Source organism: Terrapene carolina, unplaced genomic scaffold, assembly GCF_002925995.2.
Source record: "Terrapene carolina triunguis isolate 2854851 unplaced genomic scaffold, T_m_triunguis-2.0 Scaffold69, whole genome shotgun sequence".
Classification (NCBI taxonomy): Eukaryota; Metazoa; Chordata; order Testudines; family Emydidae; genus Terrapene; species Terrapene triunguis.
In genome coordinates this window covers 23,321,355-23,345,902 of record NW_020664420.1, presented here as the reverse complement: position 1 = coordinate 23,345,902, position 24,548 = coordinate 23,321,355, and the positions used below count along the sequence as shown (strand labels likewise).

At 39.9% G+C, this 24,548-nt stretch overlaps 1 protein-coding gene across 1 annotated transcript in view; it reads left to right on the top strand.

The window, feature by feature from the left end:
• Positions 1-694: 694 nt before the first annotated feature.
• FGF10 (fibroblast growth factor 10) overlaps positions 695-24,548 on the top strand; it is an 82,278-nt gene continuing 58,424 nt past the window's right edge. Inside the window, exon 1 of the mRNA XM_024203114.3 lies at positions 695-1,500. Coding sequence (XP_024058882.2) covers positions 1,167-1,500 — 334 coding nt within the window. The 5' untranslated portion in view covers positions 695-1,166. The remainder of the gene's footprint in view (positions 1,501-24,548) is intronic.

Here is a 24,548-nt window from a genome sequence, read left to right as displayed (position 1 = left end):
AGTCAGCACAGCAACAAGCTCCAGGTGGTTCTCTCAAGCACTTCACTGCCAAAAAAATAAAATAAAACCCTGCGCTAGAAAACAAGCATTTAAAAAAAAAGGAAGAAAGGAAAGAAGGGGGGGTTCCCTAGAGGGGATTGGCTCAGCCTGGAAGACAGGGAAATTAGTAAAGCATGAGTCTCCAAGCCATGCTGGTGGCCAGCACTCGGAGGAGAAGAACGCTTTAGGAGCAATTAGCAAAGAGCTGAAGATTGCTGCTTCTGCTGCAGACGGGGAGGAAGCAAGGGCAGTTCCGTCCGGCGGCTCCCTCCACAGCAGGCATTGGCTCACTCCAGCTGCAAAAGGGTTTCAGATGTCCCACCGCTGCTTGACCCCCTGCAAACAAGGGTTGACCACCAGAGGCACATCCCACCTCTTGCTTGTAATCACTGACATACACTGAGGCTACAGCTTCCAACCTGTTTACAACCAGACGGGGGAGAGAAGTTGGGATTTTTCTCTCTCTCTCTCTTTGGAATTTTTTTTTTTGGGTACTTTCTGAAGGATTCAAAGCAAAACAAAGAAACTGCCTCCTCTGGGCTGTCAGTGAGAAGGGACGAGTTGTACAACTGGCTTGCGCTTTGCCAAGGAAAGGGGGTGGGGAAATCAGAAGAAGGTGCAAAAGCCATCAAGTGTGTATGTGTGTGTGTAGGGGGTGGTCTTGGGGCAAGAAACCCCTTCCAGTACCCCCTGGGGTTCTAGTCGTTATTTATTTTTGCTATCGTTGTTCACTCTGCTGTCATCTATTTTTCAGACCTTTCTGCATCTAAGATGGTAAAGAAAGGAGGGAGGAAGAGAACGAAATAACCACGGGGAAGCCTCAGACCAGGTTGGGGAGGGGGGGTGAGAATAAAAGGAGAGAGGATTAACCACCACCACCACCACACAAAAACCCCACCAACTTTCTTCTGTGAGGGAGGACTCGAAGGATTAAAAAGGCAGCAACTTCTGAGGCGATTTGTCCCGAGTTATGGATGTTGGTGCACTCACTTCAGGCCAGATCAGAGCTCAGAGGGCTCTAACCAGAAGCAGCAGCCACCAGCTCTCCATTTGCCTTTTACCAGGTTTTACCCTTCCAGTATGTTTCTTCTGATGAGACATTTTCCAGCGCCCAGCGTTTCAGTACAATGTGCAAATGGATACTGACAAATGGTGCCTCCGCCTTTTCCCACCTGCCTTGCTGCGGGTGCTGCTGCCTCTTCCTGCTGCTCTTCTTGGTGTCTTCTGGGTCTGTCATCTGCCAGGACATGCGGTCCCCGGAGGCCACCAACGCGTCTTCTTCATCCTCCTCCTCCTCTTCATCCTTCTCCTCTCCTGCCAGTGCGGGGAGGCACGTGCGGAGCTACAATCACCTCCAGGGAGATGTGCGCTGGAGGAAGCTCCACTCTTACAACAAGTACTTTCTCAAGATTGAGAAGAACGGCAAGGTCAGCGGGACCAAGAAGGAGAACTGCCCGTACAGTAAGTACTGATTCCCCGCAGCCCCCGAGAACTGAGCGCCCAGAGGGAGCCTAATCAATATCACACCCCTCCCCCCAGAAAAGCCCTACACAACCAGGACAGTCACCCCACTACTAGTGCATCTCGTTTGCTCACATGCCACCCCCCACCCTGCCATCCAAACTTTTAGTTCTCAAGAGCACTTGCTTGGGAAGGTGACAGGGAGAGGTGGGGTGGTGTCTCTTTGGACTCTGCTCGCTGCATCCTTCTCCTATCTGCACATCTCATCTCTCTCCAGAAATTTGTTTTGCAAATGGTTTGAGTGAACACAATTGGTTTCCTGGGCTGGCAGAAAAGCAACTTAGAAAGATTTGTAAAGGGGGGAGGGAGGGTATTTTCTACTGAGTCTGAAAACAATTATCCCCTGTCATTAGAATGGTTTGATGTGAACTCTAGTTTAAAACAATACATTGATTCCCCGCCTCCCTTTAAGCCCCACAAGATTTATCTACTTCTCTCTTTCCTCCCCCCCCCCCTCCCCGCCCCCCATCCTTCCACTCCCCATCCCGTGAAAAGTGCTTTTCTGGTTTTGATTTCTGTCCCTGCATGTTGTTGGGTTTTGAGCGATTGCAGCCCATGAAGTTAACTTTTAAGGCACTACTGCTGCTATTTGTCTTTGCCCTGCCTTCTCTCTGGTAACATGATGCTCATGTCTGCGTTGTCAATAGCATATGTGCTGCTTTGTGGTGTCCTGTTGTACTCTTTTCTTCGGAAAGCTCTCATATTGCAGCACTGCTATACTACTATTGCATCGTAAACATCTGGGGCTGTACTCATACGGACCTCACACACATTTCATTGTCATCGTTTCTTAAAGAAGAAATATTTTCAAAGTAAAAGTCACAAGGCTGTTTCAGTGGCTGTACTTTACCCCGTAGAGTGAACGTTTCTCTAATACTAATTAGGCTTCTAGTAATATTATGTCTCTGGTAATATATTTTTGGTAGTCAGTCTTGAGAAATGTAATTTTTGTGCAGGCAAGAAAATGAATAATTCAAGTGGAGTGGGGTGGGGAACTGTAGTAAATACCAATACATTGTAGTAAAAACATTGTACAATACATTGTAGTGTAATTTTAAATGCCAACACCCCTGTGTTGGAAAGGTAGCCTGTGCTATACCAATGTTTGAGAAAGCTACTTTATTTGATCTTACCGGTGAAGAGCAGCTGGTTGGGCTTAGGTTGTTTTTGTAAACCCAAATATACCTAGGGATATATGCCCTGCTAAACTAAAAATAAATGGGTAGCTAAATGAGAGCTGCTTGAAACAGTAAGTAAAGTACAGAGTGTGGTTTGGCAGGATGCCATGTTATATGTTTAAAAAAAAAAAGATTACAGTTAATTCTCCGGTACTTGTATTCTTTCTTTACACCTCCATAATATGCATTTTTTTTCATTTGAGTTCTTGTGTCATTGCTTCCACTTGCTACAGCTAGCAACTTATTTTCATATTTTATATTATCACAGGTGTTAATTCTGCAGTGTTAGACCTATGTTTGTAATGCTTTAGGGGTCAAAGCAGATTGGCTTTACCATGTAGTCTTTTAATTTTCATAGAAAATAGTTTTATGAGATACAATCATATGCTGAAGACTTCATTTTGGTAGGTTAGCCTGTACCTCTAACTGTTACCATTGTTGTACCATGTTTCTTAATAGTGCAGAGTACTGTGCTTCTCAGAAATGTTTCTAAATGTGTACTCCTCTACTTGTAAAATAAATAGGTTTTGTGTGAGCATATTGCTTCAGGAAGGGAATGGGAATTAATGTCTGATTCTGCAGACATTAATGCAGGCACGTAACTTTACTCAGGTGAGTAGTCCTATTTTAATCAGTACAACTATTCATTTGAATAAAGTTACCTACATGTGTAAGTGCCTACAGGATGAGTCCCTAACTGAGGAAAGAGAATAAAGGGAAACACAAACATACACATGATCAGAGCCCCAATCTTACAGTCCTTAGGTAGGAGCAACTCCCCTTAATCTATCTGGCATTATGCCTAGGACTTTTTGTTTTTCACCTAACACATAATAAAATTAGAAGGTAGTTGATATTCTTGTTGGCACGTCATAGATATTTTCAGATTTGCAGAATGTTTGTCCACAGTGCCAAAAATTAAATAAAACATAGATTTGTTTACCTGTTTTTCCCCCCCATGCACAAAAGAACTTCAGAACGGCCATACTGGGTCAGACCAATGGTCCATCTAGCTCATTATCCTGTCTTCCGACAGTGGCCAATGCCAGGTGCTTCAGAGGGAATGAACAAAACAGGTAATCATCAAGTGACATAAGTCAAGCATTAATTCAGAACTACAAAATAATTATAGCTTGTTATCAGCAAAGTTTACATAAAGTAAATGAAGGGCACAGTTTCTTCAAAATGAATAACTTGAGAGTGCTTAAATGAAGTACAGTACTGGAATACCTTTAAAAAGCAAACCCAACTGGATATATAATATTTTAGGAAATATTTAAGTTTTTGCTATCAGATCAAAAAGACTCAAACACCTACACTGCTCTTTAACTACATACCAATGCTAATTAAAATGTCTTCATGAAAGTGCACAACTGTGTTAAATGATCCCCACCTATGTTGCCTTGTATTTCAAGAACATCCATATCAAAACATTGTAAGTGAAAAGCATAGGTTCTGTGAATCATAATTTAACATCTGGCTATGTAATCAGAACACCACCATGATCTCCAGATGGACTAAGTCAGTGGCAGTATTTTGTATCATCATTAAAATATTGTCTAAATGTGTAATTACATGTGACTAAACCTCTGCCATACCTAAGGGGTAAGCCATCTAGCCAGCCCATCAAATTGTAGTCTGTTAAATATTAGGGTGTTTAACCTCTGAAATAAGTTCCTCATCCAAAATCACATTTCCCTAGACAAATAATGATTATTATTGACACACATGGCTTTATTTTTAAATATGTTAATTTGGGGATTAATTTCTTTCACTCAGATGCTAATGTTTAAAATCCAGTTATACTACAAAAAATGTTATCTACGGGGCTGCAAGCTTCTGATATGCTGCGTAATTAGACAACAGTTTTAATGGCTGCTTGCCTGTGAAATGCTATGAAGTAAAAGAAACAGTCGGAGAAAGTCAGGATAAACCTTCAGAAAGTACAATTTAGTTTCCAGTTCCTAAAATGGCTCAAGAAGCATTCATAGCTTTGCTCTATAAATATTATATAGTATGCACTAAATAAAGGTTTACTTTGGCAGATGTTTTCCAACTTGATTACACCAGAACTGTTACCTCAGCCTTTACATACCTCCAGGATAACGGAACGGGTGAATTATGACTATTCTGTAAGAAGTCTGGGGGAGCTTGCATAATTTATCATAGCTGGAGTAGATCTGTCACTAGATATACATAGTATAGTTTAGGTTTTGTTTTATTATTCTTTACATCTAGAGCTTTGCCCTTGAAACTCTACCACTCAGCACTAGTTCTTCTTACCTCAGTGTTGCAGCTGCGAGGTCCTCTTGCTACAGCTCCTGATAAGTCCATTTCTAGAAGTGAATAAAACAGCTGTAGTGCTCTCCAGTGACTGTGAGCATGTGTGAAACAAAAGCCCTGAGTAATTACAAAAGTATTGCCTATAACTTGACATCTGAGATGGCTAAGAAGAGTTTTGAGCTTTTAGCATATGTAAAGATAGAGGCATTGCTGTGTGTAGACATATGGCCCAGTTGCACCTTATTGGAATTAGTGGGATTGCGCAGGTCTAATGGAGAGTGAATTTTGGCCCATATAACATATGATGAGTTGGCTAAGGTAAACATACATTATGTCTTTTTAGTATTACACTGTCAAAAACAATAAAAAATTGACTAAAGAGTCAACTGTCTGAAGGCCTTGAAGTATGCAAGATATGAATGTTAATAGGGATAGCAGTAACCAGGGAAGAGGGTAAAATATGAACTGCATAGTTATTAAGTTCCGCAGCCTAATAGAGATTGCAGAACTGGGCTCATTTATTTATTTATTTATTGAATTAAATCTATGGGCCTGATCCAAAGTTCATTGAAATCAATGGAAGATTTCCCATTCACTCCCGTGGGCTTTCACTTTCAGTAAGGCTTTATGTGCACAGTGCTGTACAAAACATACTGTAGAAGGTAGCACAGCAACCACCAGAAGGAACTTACACTCAAATTAGGCTGGCACCATAGGGGTTTCTGAGCTAGTGTGAACTGATGCAGCTATATTTAAATCAATGGAATCACACTGATTTACAGCAGATGAGATTGTATCTTATAGTATACCTACTTATTGACTTCAGTGGGCCCTTGTAGTCTTTGCATTGACTTCAGTGAACTTTGGATCAGATATATAATGCACAAAGAAAATCTACATCAATGTCACCTATGTTAACAGTGGCACATTAGATTAAGGATACATGACTATTTAAGAAAAATCTACTAATTTCATTGTCTCTTGTAATTGTTTACAGCTGACAAGCCAATGTTTAACTGTTCCCAGGTGTAATAAAACCATTTAATTTGATTGTAAATAAAGTGAGAGAGCTGCAATAAGATCAGATGCACAACTTTAAATAGAAGACTAGAACATTGAGCAAACAGTGCTATCTTAATACTGCATATTATTAAAACAGACTGTATGAGATCACTTTAATTCTTTCAGAGTTGGTTTAGTATATTAAACAATATTATTTTAAATGAAAGACTGCTTTCCAGGCTGATGTATTTCCCTGGTGTCACTTTTTGCAAAGAGTTACATGTTGTTGACAGTTCAAAAATTAAAAAAAAAAAATTGACCTCAGGAAATCATATACTGCTTCCTAATAAATACTTTTGTTTCCTGGGAAGGAAATCTATATATTTTTATTACTTAACTGGTATCTCATTTAAGTCTAGGTTGTTCCTGGAGTTCAGTTACATAATTTATAACCATCAGCATACAAGCACAGACACTTGGGATTTATGTATATGGAAGGAATTGTATTATTTAATGTCTACATGACACTCTCCTGTTACCTTGACTGCATTCCCACCATGTGGACCCTCCACACTGATAGTGTAGCCTTATCATAAATTTCTTAACATTTACAGTTGTAAGGAGTCTTTTTTTACTTTTTGTCTTCATAAATCTGATTTATAACCACTTGCGAAAGAAGACTAAGACAGCATTAGGTGGGGATCACCCTGACAACCTAAGAAGAATATGAGACCAAGGACAAGTAAGCTTACATATTCTACACTACTATTTCAGTCTTAACTTGGTAAGGACCGTAATATGTGGCTCAAGGCAGTATGAAACTTCTCAAGCATGTTCCACTATAGTGTAAGAACCTCTGTCTTGAAAGAAGGCATTTTAAAATGTTTTCAGATGCCCTTCTTGAATCTCCAATTTTATGTGCCCAATCCAGCTCCCATTAAAGTCAGTGGGAGTCTTGCCACTGATTTCAGTGGGAGTTGGATCAGGTCCTGTAGGAATAAAGTTTTCGCTCGTCTACAGAGCCTTATCTGTTGAAGGAAAGCTTATATTTGCAAGCCATGTCTTTCCACCCTTTGTGTCTTCTCAAGATAAGCTATTGGTGGTTCCCAATTATTTTTATCACATTGAAGATTTGTGAATGTTAAACACAAACAAGGTAAAACCTCCTTCATGTGAGTGCTAATGGAAAAAAAATTGTGTTTTTTCTCAAAAGTTTTCCAGCTGAGGAGGTGGAAATGGTGTCAACAAAGTCAATAGAGAGATTAAGCAGCCACTATGGGAGTAGTTCTAGAGTCTATCCATTTTTCTCCTAAGCTTGACTCAGAGTCTTTAATTACTCAAAAAAATGTATTGAATTAAAATTACAGTTCACACACAAATCTAATGTCATCAATATTCTGTGCAGCTGCAGCAAGAAGTGGAGTGTTAAAGTGCATTGTTCCAGGGTATTTTTTTAAATCTTATTTCTAAAGACTTTTATGATCTTGTTTGCCTTTAAAATAGTACAAATGTTCCTTATAGTTGTATAATTCCAAAATTTGTCAACATTAATAGTGGATATTATCTTGTTGGAATTAAATGAAAAATTGGCATCACTCACTCCAGGATATGAAACACAACTTCTTTGATGTGTAATGGAGGGAGGATTTACAAATGGACTCTATACCAATATACTTTAATTTCTATGTTGGCATATGCACTATTATTACTAGTCAGACCATGCATGGCTAACAAAGAGATTATCCTTCTCTTACCCCAAAGATTTATTTAATGAAAAAAGCTCTCCAGTATTTTAATGTCTATGGCTTATTATTTAGATGCTTTATTTTTTCTGTTGAATCAATGGTATTTATTACTTGGTTTTGTGGACTGGGAAAATCATTTTCTCACAGTACTAGTTGCCTTTGTTGCTAATGCCAACTCATTGTAATGAACAAAGAGGCTTTACAATATGGAATAAAGAAGAAATCAGACAGAAAACATGCCATCCAAAGTTTTAAGAAGAAATCAACCTGTTTCCTGGAAAGCCGTCTCTGTCTATAAACACCAAAATCTTCAAGGAAAAAAGTGTGTACACTTTCATCATTGAATGGATTATTAAAACTGAATTAATTATTTGAGGGGGTACAGTTTTACACAAATGCGAGTTTCAATTAATTTAAATGTGAGCCAGGTCACATGCAAAACAATAGCTTTAAAAGCACTCTTTGCTTTTAAATCAGGTCACTTTTGTTCTTTCTTTGAACATTCTGTTCTAATTGGAACAGTAAATCAAAGAAAACACTTAAAATATATTCCCATGTAAGGTGGAGAACTGGACAATACCTTTTTACTGCTACTAACACGTGCATCCAATTATTGCTTGATAGATTCATAGTGTAAGTAGTAAAGCATTACCTTATTTTATAGTTAGGCTAATAATTCTTTAGCCTATCTCCTTACATGTTTAGCTCTAAATAATCTGTCAGTATTGTATATCTTCTGTGATTAAAGAGGAATTTTCACACACTGGGGCAAGCTTCAAAAATTAAAATATGCTGAAACAAAAAGCTGTTTAATTTTTCCCTAACTTTCCACATGGTCTTTCTCTTGATGCTTGTACAGTAGATGCTTGTTTGCAGCAACAATTTGTAAGAGCAACTGCTGCTTACCAGCAACATTTCCTCTGGGAACACTTTCCCTAATGTGAAGTGTACACTCAGCAACATAGCCACCACATAAGAGCAACATTTGTGACATTGTGACGTCACATACTCCGCTTACTTGCATCATTTTTGTGTGTGGTAAAAACAGACAAAATGCCAAGAAGTCTCTAACTGAAAGAAAAAGTACAGATTATCCAAGACTGTCCAATTCCAGGGGCTACTCAAAAACAAGTTGCAGTCAAGTGGGAGTTGCACAGGTCGGTTGCATGCAGAAAATGGAAGCAGAAGGATAATTTTTGGCTAAATATGAAGACGGACAGTTGAATAACTGCTGTAAGAGTGGGTGTGAAGGAAAAGCCCCTGATGTCGACCAGCTCTCTTTATATGGTTCAAGGAGAAGAGGGCACAGGGAGCACTGCTTGCTGGACCCACAATCAAGGAAAAAGCCCTTCAGCTTGCTGCTTCACTTGGATTAAACAATTTTAAGGCAAATGACAGCTGGTTTACCAGATGGAAGAAACGCTTCAATGTCACTTTCAAAGAAGAGCATGTCAAAAAGCAGTGGGCGGACAAACCAGCAGCTTAGCAGTGACAGTACGAAAAACTTCCTCACATTCTTGAAAAGCTCTCCCTACTGACATCTACAGTGCTGATGAAACAGGACTTTATCTGAAAGGCTCTGTGACAGAGGACATGTAGGGAAAAAAATTAAAAGCAAGAAGGAGGGAAAGCTTCAAAGGACAGGGTAACTGTGCTTGTCTGTGCCAACATGGATGGGAATGACAAATGGCTGCTGTTCATGATTGGGAAGGTAAAATGACCTAGATGCTTTCCGAAGGATTTCAGGAAACTTCCCCTCAGTTATGTCAGTTCAGGAACTGGCTGGGTCACAGGTGAGATTTTCATCAGCTGGCTAAAAAAGTGGGATCGTCAGCTTCGCTCGCAGAGCCCTAAGAGATGCCTCTTACTGGATAACTGCTCTGCACACCCCAAGGAGTAGTTCTCACGAACATTCAGCTTGAATTCTTACCCCCTAACACTACATCTTTGATGCAACCTATGGATCAAGATGTGATTAACAACACGAAGGGACATTACTGATCAAAAATCACAAACCGGATTACTGTTGCTCTTGATGCAGACCCCAACACAGATGTTCCAACAGTCCTGAAAACTAAATTTGCTAGAGTGCATTCATCTTGTTGCTGAGGCATGGCAAGATGTAAAGCTGACAATTTCTGACTCTTTCAGAAAAGGCAAATTTGTTGTGCTAGCGGAAGGTGTGCTAGACGAGGCTATTGAAGAGTTTGACGACCCCCTGAACGATGTTCCACTGCCGGTCAACATGGAAAAAGAGGACTTAGTAGCTGCTGTGGATGAGGATTTGCTCATGTTCAGAGAGCTAACCAATGAAGAATTACTGAGCGCGGCTGCAAGGCCAGAGAAATAAGCTTGTGTTGATGAAACATATCCTAATCGAGGAGATAATCAAGAGAGTGAGGATGGTTTTGATGACGGTCCACCTCTGACAAACTCCAAACGGTTGGAGGTGTTGCACACACTTTGGCACTTTTCACAGCTAGAAGGACTTGGTGATAGGGTCTACAGGTCTCTTTGGGACATTGAATCACATCTTCAAAACAAAATTGTGACTGAGAAGAAGCAGAGCAAATTAACAGAGTTCTGTCACCAGAAATGAGTGAGTTTATCCATTCTTAATTTACAATTTGATACTCACCGTATAAATAGAATACACTTTGATGTGGGATAGTACTTTAATTTAGGTTATTACAGTATTAGTACTTATTTGCGTAGCAGACGCCCTCATCCAGGGTGACTTACAGTGCATACAAAGTATTACAGTTAAGTGCGAGTACAAAATATGTTTACAAGAGCAAGAGGCTGTGTTTGTTGTCATGGTTGATGTTTGATCTTAAAACATAAAAATAAAATTTGATACTTTTATAAGTTAACTCAATTAATACCACTTTTTGATACAATATGGTAGTAGGCTACAAATGCAGAATATGTGTAAAATGTACCATACATATATTAATGTAATACTGTAGCAATAATAAACATACATCGCATTGTTGCCATTATAGATTGTTAGCGTGTACTGTAGCTGTTTTACATATCAAAAAAAGCAGATTGCCTTTGGTCAGACAACACTCCCCATAACAGCAGCAGCAGCCTCTTCACAGCAATATAGGAAAAGAGCACAAATATGTTCCTACTTACGAGTATCTACTCTAATGAGTGATTTTCTCTTTTGCCTTGACTTAGCAATGTTGAAAATCTACCATTGTGTAAAATCCTACTGAAGGGACTGGAGATGCTCTTAGTTTAAATGCAGAGGTGCTGGAACTAGGGGTGCTGCCGCACTCCATGTCTTGAAGTGGTTTCCATTATATACTGTTTGGTGCAGTGGCTCTCAGCACTCCCATTATACAAATTGTTCCAGCACCCCTGTTGAAACATATTGTTCCCTACACATCATCCCACTGGGGGCTCAGAGGGATGTTGCCATGGAATGATCAAACGGTCTCAAAAAAACAGTGTAGAACCTGGGAAAATGTAATATTTTTGTAGGCTCCCCACCCACCTCCGCAAACTTTGCAGCTGCAGAGTCTGCGTGTGTGGAGGGCGAGGGACGTATAGCCAGCCAGGTCAGGGCATGGAATGTTTCATATGCAGTCACGAGGCAGTTTGTTGCAGATAAGGCATGTCACTTTTTTAACTGCACAAATACTCAGCTCAGTCTGAGTCTCCTAAGGCTTCTAGTGCATACTGGACAAGCTCAAAGAATTAACGCAGGTATTGGTACAGTCAGTTTCATACTAACTGAATTGAGCTAAATCATTATAAGACAGGTGTAAACCAGTTTAAGTGTGTCCACATTGGGGTTTGGACATGTTTAACTAAATTGATGTAAAAAATTATTTTAATTAAACTGGTTCAATTTTTGGGTGTAGACAAGGCTGAGGTTTTGAGAAGGATTCTGGAAACATTTTGATATACACTCAGAATGATCTGAGGCTCAACACCGACAGACCCCAGTCGATGTTGGCTGGGATCAAACCTAGGACCTCTGGAACTTAATGCCTGAGCCAACAAATTAATATTGCTTAGCCAAGACTCTGGTAGACTGATCCATCTCTAGCTGGTTTAGGTTGCCACTAGAGGGGGACAGAGTGCCACACCAAGCAGGTATGGGTTACATTAGCACAGTCACTCAGATTCTTCTAACATAACTGTTTTTATAAATTAAAAGTATGCGAGCTACTGTGCTAATTAGACACCACCCTCACCCTGAACGTGTGAAGTCATAAACCCACAAAGGATGTGTACAATTTCTTAGAGTAATGTGGCTGAAATTGTATTCACTGCAGCTTCTGTACATGCCACCCAGTGATAGCCAGTATTTATGTAGCCTCTGGTCCTTCCACACACAATGGGGAATTGGATTGTTCCTTTCCCCCAGAATCTGTGACAATATGCACTATTGCTATGTCCTCCTACCTGTAGCTGATGTCCCAACTTCAGTATTATGAGTACTGGTGAGATGAAATACACAAACTGAAAGAGAACACCTTGGTTTAAACACACTGCCCTAGAAGTTATCAGCTATGTAGAGCATTCACAATCAAAAATCTTTGCTAGAAGAGTTAAGGTTGAATTTTTTTCAGTGCAATGTAGCCAGCACTCGAAAGTTTAATATCTTTGTTTACAACAATCTATTCGTTTTTAGAAAAATGAACAAACTTGGAAATACTGTGTGAAAATGAAGAGTAACGCCTGTTCCCCACTTCCACAGAACCCGTATCACTCACTATCAACCCATACACACAACTTTAACATTGTCCCATTGTTTTTGTCTGTAATGGAAATATTCTGTATACTGTTGCGATTGTGTATTGTTTGTTAAAGTGTAGTAAAGTTTTCAAAAGAAGCACAATCCTTCAGTACACTAAGTTATGTCAGAGTTCTGCAAAGTTTCTGACTAGTTAATATGATGGTGGAATAGAAGAATCTTTTTTTATAAATGATCTGTCTAGTGTTATGAAATATCTTTATTGTGTAAGCCTTACTAGTTTGTATATTCAGGTATTTTAACTACATGTGTATCAACTGATATATATTTGTAGCGACTAATGAAGTAGTATATGTTAGTCTTCAAATGTATGGGAAATGGATCAGTTTAATAGGAAATGGAAGTTTAAGGCCCTAAGGAGGGGAGACTTTACCTGCAATTCTAGGCTGCTGGAAGTGCCAGGAATGGATTCCAGAACTGAGTGCAAGGAGCCTTTTCTTTCCTATGCTTTCAGTGACACCCCTTTTCCCCCGCTGGGTCCAAGCAGCATGGAGCAGGTAGCTGTCTGATTCAAATGCAGCGAGCAGAAGAGCCAGACCTGGGGAGGAGGGCCAGCATAGATTTTGACAAGGAGCTTGGGGGTGAGAGAGGTTGACTGGAGGCCACTGAAGGAGAGATTGAAACTGGGAACCAGGGGACAGAGGAGACTAGAACTGATTGAGCAAGGAGACTGGGACTGGGAGCGGGTGGTGGGAGACTTGGACAGGCTGAGCAAAGAGACTGGGAGGGAAATGGGAGGGACTGAGAGTGAGTGAGCATGTATGGGAGAAACAGATTGGATGAGAAGCTGGGCAAGGAAATTGGGACTGGGAACTAGTTAGCTGGGAGACCATCCTTTCTCTTCCTCCAATCCCCTGCCTCATTCACTACAACCTTCCAGGTTCTGCAACAAATGAACCAGTGGGCTTACAAATACTCCTTCACTATATAACCAAGCTTCATCCCCAGAGCGGATCCTCCAGTGCACTGACAGAGGCAGGATCCTGTGGAAAAAAATTGTATGTGATGATGTAATTAGAGACTGTGTCATAATGCATGTGCACAAGGGGGTAGAATTAAGGTTGCTTAGGCAATCTTAATTTGGGCATTTCCTAACTTTTGAGTGCTTGACTTTGCAACCTTAATGATGTTCTTTTAACATAGTTTTTGTGTGTGTAATATAGAGAGAGACCGAGGTGAAGGCGTCAATATACTGTTTTATTACATAATGTGCATTTATTATTTCAGTCCTTCAAACAGTTAATCAAGATTCCCATCTAAGTACACAAACTGCCAGGAGGTTTATTTCTTTTCAGATCATTCTAAAGATGAGATGAAGTTAGAGGTCACAAGAGGTGAATAATAGCTTTCAATGCAATTTCCAGACTTCAATATCATTGACTTCTGAGGAAGTAAACAACAAGGGATTTATTGTCTCATCAAATGACCATTTTTAGGCAATCATGAGCCAAGATTTTCTTTTTGTATATAACCATATGGATGATTTTTTTTCGTGGTATGATTTATGTTTTCAGACAAGTATTTTAGGTATATTAAAATGATGTTGGGGAAAGGGAAACAAAGATCTCTGAAAGTGAGGGAAATTGCCCTAAAGTATCAAATAAAACTTGGTAACCTCTCTAACTGCTTCTGCTTCACAGCTTCACTCATTCAATGCACTATGCAGCTCATTCAATTACATTGCATAGCACAAACTAACAATACATGCACTCCCTTTAGTCAAAATTAGTGCAATACGTTGATTTATTGATTATAGGATCAGCTTCTTGTAGTAGCTGGACACAAATACAAACATTAAAAATATAATAGCCAGTGATCAAACAATATAGCTACAGATGCAAATGGGTCCTGTCTTTATAACAAGCTGAGCCCAAATCTGATTATACAGTACAACAGTGTTACATTCATGACAGACAAGGTGTGCTAAACATCAGAAATGATTGTATCTTAAAGACCTAAACTTGGGATGTTTCAAGACTAGAACTTAATTCTGTGGGTTGGGCCTCTCTGTAATTATTATAAAACATTTCTATAAAAACATAAATGTAGACGCTTTAGAAAATATGCCATGAGCACAGCTTCTTTCTGTTCCCCTTCCCTATATACTCCTAGATGTTTTAGTCACAGGAATTTGCTCATGACATCAATTTTTGACAATGTTAGGCTATTCCAAATCAGTCTACACCTCCTTGAAGTGCTAAATATATCTTAGAGTTGGGGTCTCCCTTTTCTTCATTATTGTCATCATGCCTTTGGCATCCTAGGGGTTTATTCTTTTGGCTGAATTTGCCACAATTGAATTTACTTTTACACACACACACAACCTCTATTTGCCTTCTCTTATGGCACTTATGGTATAACTCTTCTTTGAAATGACAGTTCTCTAATTTATAATCTATTTGACTGCAGTGAAAACACTTACAATAAGGTTATTCAATCTGACACTTGACTAATGTAACATTAATCTGGTGTACATCACTCTTGGTCATTTCTTCTACTACTCTTGCTGCAGTCTTCATTAAAATAGACACATCTGCAGCTGGAAAACACGGAAGATCAACTTCCGTTTCTCTATGTCTTCATGCCTCAGACCACACACCAAACAATCCATCCAGATTTGCTCAAAATATATCATGCTTGCTTAATTTCTACAGTTCTACCACACAGTCACTTGTGGACTCCATATGTTGCTGATTCTCCTTAAGCAACAGGAAATGTTTTGCTATGATAAGAGGATTTGGAGACAAAGACCTTTGTAAAATACCTATAATAATCTCTGTGAAACTCTGCTCTTTTGACTTCGTTGGTTTTGTGAGTGTACACAATAATAGATCATACAGGTAAACAGGGGTGTTAGCTTTTGTATCTGCTATGCTATTAGCATAATAAAATCTGCTCTAGTCTTTCAACATATAATTCATCATAGGGATCCATATGTCCAATAAACCAAGCCACCCTGCATAGGCTCAGAAAGATATTTAGTGCTGCTTGAAATAAAATATTACAAAATTGCTGCTTCACTGACTAAGGAAGTGTCAACAGCGATCGCTTATCCCAGAATCCCATCCGTATTGCCAGTTTGTGTCATTTGTAGGCTTTCTTGAGGGGAAGCTGCTGGTGTAAGGCCCATACTGACACAAGGAAAGTCTTGAACGATATTGACAAGCAAGAAGATCAGTACACAGGAACATCCTGTAACTTGCTATTACATTATAGGCAATGTAGCAAGTGATGCCTATGGTTAAGATGGCCCAATGTTTCCCATTAGATGCACAAGGGGGCTGAACTGAGGTACAAGGAACCTTAAGTCTGGTATTTCCTAACTTCAGAGTGCTTGACTTTGCAACCTAAATGTTCTTTTAATGGGTTTTTTATTTATTAGATGGAAATGCCCTTAGAAACAGCTCTATCACTTGTTACAATACATTACAGCACCAACAGGACTTTGATCCACATGTTTTCTGCCTTTCCATAATAAACAGTCAGCCACAGTCAATATACTAAGTACCATGTTACCTCTGCTAACTGATGGAAATTCCTTTTCTAATTAAATTAGGATAAAGCCTCACAACACAACTACAGCATAAGCAGAAAGCATTATCAGCTGCTATCCATACTGTATTCTAATATGTCATTTGTGGACCTGTTCACAAAAAAACCCTCAGAAAATGTATATGCCATTCCATATCTGCTTTTTCATTGAAATTTCATTTTTTGCAAAATTTTCCTACCTGCTGTAGTCACACGTGTACATGAATAGGGATGATTTCTGTTCAAGTTATAGTCTATACTGTTAACCAACACTTAACAACAGGTAACACAAGCTACTGTACTTTATGGGCCTAATCCTGCTTGCCTTACACACACACAAAATGCCCACTGGTCTCAGAGGAGGTTTTATATGACTAAGAAAGGCAATGTTTGGTCTTAAGAGTGCTTTCCCTATAATCAGGATGCCACAGCCATGCAACAAGCATTAATCAAAATGTGTTCAGTTGAACTTGGCAGTATGTAACAATTGACACTAACCACAATCTGCAGCATATTAGCAATGTGGCAGGCTCGTTGAACTGATCGTTCTAAAGCAATATGCCTGGGGTTAAAAAAATCAAAATGTCTACATAGGGTTTGAGATAACAATTTGTTATATCCTGCTGAGCTACATCTCAGCCTGTATTTGGCTTAGTTCCTTTACATGCTGCCATTTTATGCTCTTTCCTGGTATCAAATGCTCATAAGAGACTGGAATTTTCCACCACAGAATTTATTTTCACGTAAAAGCTCATTAAATGCCATACTAACTGCCAAAGTAATTTTTTTTCTTTCATTGAATTTGATGCAAGAACATCAGAATTACCAGACTAGAACAGACCAATGATTCATCTAATATGATATAGTGTCACTGATAGTGACTAATGCCACGTAAGTGTAGAATGAATAATGGATTGAATTGTGCAAAGCTATAACACCAGGGACAATGACCCCAACTAACAATTTTTATGCCCTGAGGCATGAGAATTGACAAACTTTAAAATTGTTTTTCTAGTTTTCTAGTGCAACTTGATCATACTGTAAAGCCCCAATTTTATTAATATTGATCTGATGCACAACGGGTTATATGAACCATTTTCCTGCTGCCAATTTCTTCTTTCTGTCATGACTTCAGTCCTTCAACCAATGTTCATGCAGCTGAACAGGTTTGAAAAGACAGAGATTTGTCAGGAAAGGAGAGATGGAGTTATATCTGTTACCTTTCATTATATACATTATCCTTGAATGACTAACTTATACACTCTACCTACTGTAATTCTGAGATGTTCAATTTTATGAACTTTTTGATTTTAGGAAGTATTCAATCCCCAATTAGTTCATAAAATCGGGGTTATACTGTATACTCAATATTATTTGTAAGGGAATTGGACTCCCTTGAATGGGAAGTCATGGTCTGAGTGAACATAGTTTTTCTTCTGAAACATACTTCTCATAAAAAAACATTTGAAATATAATATTAGTGTAGTAAGGAAGAATTATCTACCTATTAAGTATTACAAACATATAAATTAATTTGTCTACCCTATTAAGTAAAATATATTGGTTTCATTTTTTAAAATTATAGGTTATTTATTAGATGCCAATAAAGTTTTCTAGCACTGCTAAAAAGTAGGATAGTTTTCACGGGAAGCAAATTTTCACCTCACTTTTTTTGATGATTCAGTATATCTGTCCTACTTGTATGCAACCAGCAAAAGCCAGAGAGATGGTCTAAGCACTAGCTTTTACATTTCTAAAATTCCCTGGAACTGTAAGTTTTGTATCCTGTGCAGGGCTGCCCAGAGGATTCAGGGGGCCTGGGGCAAAGCAATTTTGGGGACCCCTTCCATTAAAAAAAAGATGCAATACTATAGAATACTATATTCTCCCCCCCCCCCCCGGGCGGCCCTGGGAAAAATAAACATTTAAAAACTTTCTGCATCTCGGCACAAACCCAGTTTTGAGAAAACTTCTTTTCAAGTCACCTTTACAAAGTATTAAAAGGCACTAAAGCTCATTAAAAGGGTTGGACAAATATTTTTGGAAAACTTTTTTTGGATCGAAAACTAGGGGTTTTTAAAAAGCAGAAAAAATCACGGACGATGTCTGTTTTCCTTCAAAATTTGTTGTGTTTTTTTTTAATTGAAAAGCTGAAATTCGTCTGCCAAAACCTGAACATGGTTTGGGGTTTCAGAAGTGTGTGGCCAAATATTTGATGCTTGCTGTGTTTGATTGATTGTTTAAAGAAACAATAAAAAAATTCTGCTTAAAAAAAAATCCAAAACTTTTGAACCACCTCAGCTTGTGACCAAATGCCTGAGCCCATCCAGTCAGAGATTTTCCAGGTTTCTGATTCTCTGCTGGCTTCCTTGACTCATATCTGTCTCCATAACTTTGGGTTCATTTAGGTTAGAACATAAGAATGGCCATACTGGGTAAGACCAAAGGTCCATCCAGCCCAGTATCCTATCTACCGACAGTGGCCAATGCCAAGTGCCCCAGAGGGAGTGAACCTAACAGGTAATGATCAAGTGATGTCTCTCCTGCCGTCCATCTCCAACCTCTGACAAACAGAGGCTAGGGACACCATTCCTTACCCATCCTAGCTAATAGCCATTAATGGACTTAACCTCCATGAATTTATCTGTTTCCTAGAGACTGGCTCCATGGGGTCCCTCACAAACTGGAGACAGTTACTGTGGGTTTGTCTTTAGTATAGCTTATGTACATACTGCACGAATTGAGCATTTGAGCTTGTTCCAGAATCTGGGATGAGCCTATGTTGTGAAAACTGAAATGCTCAAAATAGCACATGCATGTGAATGGACACGGGGTGCTAAAATTAAATTAACCCAGGGGTTCTCAAACTGGGGGTCAGGACCCCTCAGGAGGTCACGAGGTTATTACTGGGGGTTGCGAGCTGTCAACCTCCACCTCAAACCCCGCTTTGCCTCCAGCATTTATAAGGGTGTTAAATATATAAAAAAGTGTTTTTAATTTATAAGGGGGGGTCGCACTCAGAAGTTTGCTATGTGCAAGGGGTCACCAGTACAAAAGTTTGAGAACCACTGAATTAACCCCTCTGGAGCCTCGAGGAATGCAGGGGAGGGGGGTTTCCCTTGGTAGGGCTGGGAAGGAGGTAGATGGTGTATGATATTGCTCTTCTTATGTGATCCCTCCCCCATGGCTCTCTTGCTCTATCACTGTTAATCTAAAGTGGCTAATTTTAAATGAAGCTACCCTCCCCTGACATGAATCTCCCTATGGCACTGAAATTAAATGTAGACTATAATTTGGCATTTGAGAAGTGAAAGGGATGGTAGCCCTAAGTGAAAAGATAACAGCTTGGCTCATTGTGTTAAATAGCTGTCTGCAAGCCTCAAACTGCTGAATGAGCTTTAGGGTAGGGAAGGCTGTGCCTCCCCAAAGAGCCTGGCCCTGCCCCCTATCCGACACCCATCCACTTCCTGCCCCCCGACTGCCCCCCTCAGAATCCCCGACCCATCCTGCTCCTTGTCCCCTTACCGCCCCCCAACCACCACCCCGGGACCCACCCCCCACCATCCTCCCCATCCCCTTACTGCCCCGACCCCTATCCACCCCATCCCAGCGGGTCCTGACATACCCCCGGAATGCCCACGATCCAACCCCCCTGGTTCCCCGTCCCCTGACCGCCCCCCCAGCAGCGCTGTCCAGGGCCACTCCTGGGTTACCGCCTCCTCTCCCCTCTCTTGGAGCCTCAGAGCGCCACATCAGGAGCTGCCCTGGCCCCTGGACAGCACTGCAGTGGGCTCAGGCCCCGCCGGAGCCAGGCCGCTGCAGCGCTGTCCAGGGCTGCTCCTGACGTGGCGCGCTGAGGCGTCGGGGGATGAGGGAAGGTGGAGGCGGGGCTGGGGCCCCCTGCGGGGCCCGGGGCCTGGGGCAAATTGCCCCATTTGCCCCCCCCCGGGCGGTCCTGATCCTGTGAAGCTTAATTCAACCCTTCACACGTTCATAGATTATGAGGCTAAAAGGGACCACTGTGATCATCAAACCTGACATCCTGTGTAACACAGGCCATAGGACTTCCCTGAATTAATTCCCATTTGAACTAGAGCATATCTCTTTACAAATAATTCTTCATCTTCATATGTAGATACATTGAGTTCCTTGCAGATTTCAGAGAAGAACAAGGTCCAGTCACCTGTATATGAATTTTCAAGATCCCATGACACTTTTCATGCAAGTATTGGTGTTTGCCCCGGTGTCCTTGGCCAAAATTACGTCCTTCTCTTCCCCCACTGGTTGGCTGCAACTCTCCACCACGGTGACTAAATCTCAGTGGCAATGTATAAATTCCAAGACTGATGCTGCAAGTCTTCTGTACATGGAATTCCTATCACATACTGGCAAATATGCAGTGATAACACATGGCTAATAGAAGGCCTGCAGGGATGAGTTTTTCCAAAGGAATCCTTAAGGGCATAGCTATTTAAGTATGTTCTTGCATATTTCACAAGTGGTCCTTGCACTGCTGATATAGGATCGACTTCAAGGCCTTGCAGAATCAGGCTCAGTCTGTAAATCTCAGAATAAAAAGTGCTATATGTTATCATTCCATTATTTGAGCCCATGACTGAATTCCTTCAAAGGACAATTTATTGTACATATTCTCTTGCCATAGGGTACTTCTGCTTTCAGATGGAGCTGTTTGCTGTCAGATAAAGGCTGACAAATGTTTCAATGATTACAGGATGTCTAATAATATTCCCAGCATTTAGTCAGATAAAGGATTTTCCTCCTTTTTGCGTCCCAGTAATGAATTCTAGCTAACATAACCTGGTATCAGTTTTTTGGCATTCCTTATACTAAGGGTAGATTTGTTTTCTGGTTTTGAAGGAGAGCTGATATTCACAAGTCATATGTCACAAGCCACTAAAAGTGTCAGAACCCCATAGCAGGCCCTTGGTGGCTTGTTAATCTCTCCTTTTTAAAGGAAACAGACTAATTCACTTAAATATAATGAGAGCCATGCCTGGTATACCCTACTTTCTAAACAGTGTCAGCTATACAAGACCTGCCTTATTTCTTCACCTTTTCTGGCTCCAGCAATTAAACATTAAGCTAAGAAGCATGGTTTTTTCTTTTTGTTTGAGCTATTTCAGATGTCAAATATGTGAAAAATGGAGGCTGCAGTTTTTGTAATGGAAAAATATACAAATGTTTTGGGAGGTTTTTCCCACCCTAAATTATTGTCAGCATAATGTAAAAGATAAACCTGGATGTTAAATGGAGAGACCAGATGTATGTCTAACCTTTTGCCCTCGTTATTCTAATTGGCTTCCATTAGGAGAAAAAGAAGTTAAAATAGCTCTAAACAAAAATAACTGATGGTAAAATAAACTTTTCAACTGGATTAGAGTCCTTTATAAAAAAAGGAAGTATTACAGTATCCTATACTAACGGTCCAAAATTCTACATTTTATAATAGTGATACTGTTGTACTTTGAGCTATTATGTTAGAATACTCCATGTTTAGCTTTAATAAGATGGAGGGGGCAGCAACATCCCAAGCAACACTAAAAAAAAAAAATAACACAGATCAAAATGTTCAAATCCGAAAGTTCCAATCTGGGTGCTTAAAGTAAATAAATAGGTGCCAAACTATAGATTTAGGCACCCAGATTTGAAAATGTTATAGTTCCTTTCACTTTCAAAGTGCTCTGGAAACATTAAGTATTTAATCCTCACGACAGCCCTGTATTATTTCTCTTATTTTACAGAGAGGGAAACTGAGGCAGGGTGTTTAAAGGGTAGAGCCTGCCACTCATTTTCCTTCTATGTAGTACCTTATTTCACAAGAACTCCCAATGATTAGGTCTTGGATGTCTCTGGATAAAATGTGCTCCTCCTTTCCCTTTTTCCATTAACAAAATGAATGTTGATGACTGGTTACTCAAATGATTATAACTTCCCAATGCTTTATGTAGTACATTTGGTTTGTCTTTCATATTGACATTGTCCTATAACACCTTACAGAATTAAATACTACATGTACAAAGTTGAAATATAGAAACACATAAGTAGAGGGAAAGAGAAATGAGGAGAGAAGGAAATGTGTCCAGAAGATTTTGAAAACAGATGAAGAGTCAATACGAGAAAGAAGTAGTGGAATGATGTTCCAGATAGAGGGAGCTGAAGAGAGTGTCTTGAACTAATGGTGGCAAGGCTGTATGAGAGTAGTGAGAGTAGATCAGTGCTAGCTAGGGGGAGAAGGAAGGAGGGGAGCAAATATCAGTCCATCAGATGTCCTGGGGAAGTCCATGGTAGATCTGAGTTTGTTTTAGCATGAAAGCACAGAATAAGATAAAATGTATTCCAATTTATTATTTTTAAGTGCTGACAGTGTGCTTAGCACTGGTCAGTAGATACATTTCAAGACAGCCCATGCCCCAGTTAACGCACACTCCAGAAGACTGGCATAGACTACAAGATGAATTGGGAAATCCAGAAGAAGCAGTTACCTTAGCTACATTATTTTTATCCCTTTTTGCAGTTGTTTGTTGACTTTTTTTGCAAGAAGAGTGAGTTCTTAGGAGGGATTTAAACAAGGGAGAAGGTGAGGTCACAGTGGGGTAAAAAGGTCATTGCTTGCATTGAGGGAGGCAGCATGAAAGAAGGTTTGAAAATGAAAGAAATAAAGAAGGTATTGAGGCCAGGAGAGTAAAGGGCTAGAGGGAAACCTCATATAAGATGATATCCAAGAGTTAGATTGGAGAGCATTTGTATAGTGCTTTGAAGATGACTTTCTTCTGACAGCTTCAGCTAGGACAACTGTGACATTGCTAACATAAGCATTCCCTTGCTAGAAAGTGTTTGCCCATAATCCCTTATAGTGCGCTGATCTGATATCACTTAGAATAGTGGAAGGAGTTGGCTTTGTCTGTGAAATGTTTCTGTGACCCAGGGCTGGAAAAGAGAACAATGGGTGAGAATCTGCTGCTGAGACATTAGAGAAAGCAGGTTTTTATTTTAAACATATGTGTTAATCATGATTTAAAATGAGGACCAGGGAGAAAAATCTAGAGCTGGCATAGAAGGGCCAAGGAAGAAAATTATTTACACTGTAAACATACCATATGAATTAGTCATGGCTCAGAATGGATGGGGAGTGGGTGAGTTCAAGCTTTACATTTGTAAAATTATGACTAAAAAGGTTGAGATGAGTTTTTCTTTTGAAGTGGAATGGTGAAGAGAAGATTTGTGTGTGTGTGTGTGTGTGTGTGTGTGTGTGTGTGTGTGTGTGTGTGTGAAAGAAAGATTGGGGCTGTTTAGAATAGAGAGGAGATGAATCAGAGGGTTCATGATGAAAGTACCCAAAATAATGAATGGTATAGAGTAGGGAGATCAGGCACTTCCATACACTCTGTCATAATACCTTATTCACCTTTCAGTTTTCATGTTGATCCCCATCTTTTCCAGTTTAACTAATAATTCCCCATGTGGAACCGTATCAAATGCCTTACTGAAATCGAGGTAAATTAGATCCACTGCATTTCCTTTTTCTAAAAAATCTGTTACCTTCTCAAAGAAGGAGATCAGGTTGGTTTGGCACGATCTACCTTTTGTAAAACCATGTTGTATTTTGTCCCAATTACCATTGACCTCAATGTCCTTAACTACTTTCTCCTTCAAAGTTTTTTCCAAGACCTTGCATACTACAGATGTCAAACTAACAGGCCTGTAGTTACCTGGATCACTTTATTTTCCTTTCTTAAAAATAGGAACTATGTTAGCAATTCTCCAGTCATACGGCACAACCCTTGAGTTTACAGATTCATTAAAAATTCTCGCTAATGCGCTTGCAATTTCATGTGCCAGTTCCTTTAATATTCTTGGATGAAGATTATCTGGGCCACCTGATTTAGTCCCATTAAGCGGTTCAAGTTTGGCTTCTACCTCCTGTGTGGTAATAGCTGCCTCCATATCCTCATTCCCATTTGTCATCCTACCATTATCCCTAAGCTCCTCATTAGCCTAATTAAAGACTGAGGCAAAGTATTTGTTTAGATATTGGGCCATGCCTAGATTATCCTTAACCTCCACTCCATCCTCAGTGTTTAGCGGTCCCACTTCTTCTTTCTTGGTTTTCTTCTTATTTATATGGCCATAGATCCTTTTACTATTGGTTTTAATTCCTTTTACAAGGTCCAACTCTACATGGCTTTTGGCCTTTCTCACTTTATCCCTACATGTTCTGACCTCAGGTAGCTTTCCTTGCTGGTCCATCTTCCACTCCTTGTAGGCTTTCTGCTTTTTCTTAATCACCTCTCTGAGACGCTTGCTCATCGAGCTTGGTCTACAACTCCTGCCTATGATTTTTTTTCCCTTTCTTGGGATGCAGGCTTCTGATAGTTTCTGCAACTTTGACTTGAAGTAATTCCAGGCCTCCTCCACCTTTAGATCCACAAGATTTTCAGTCCAATCCACTTCACT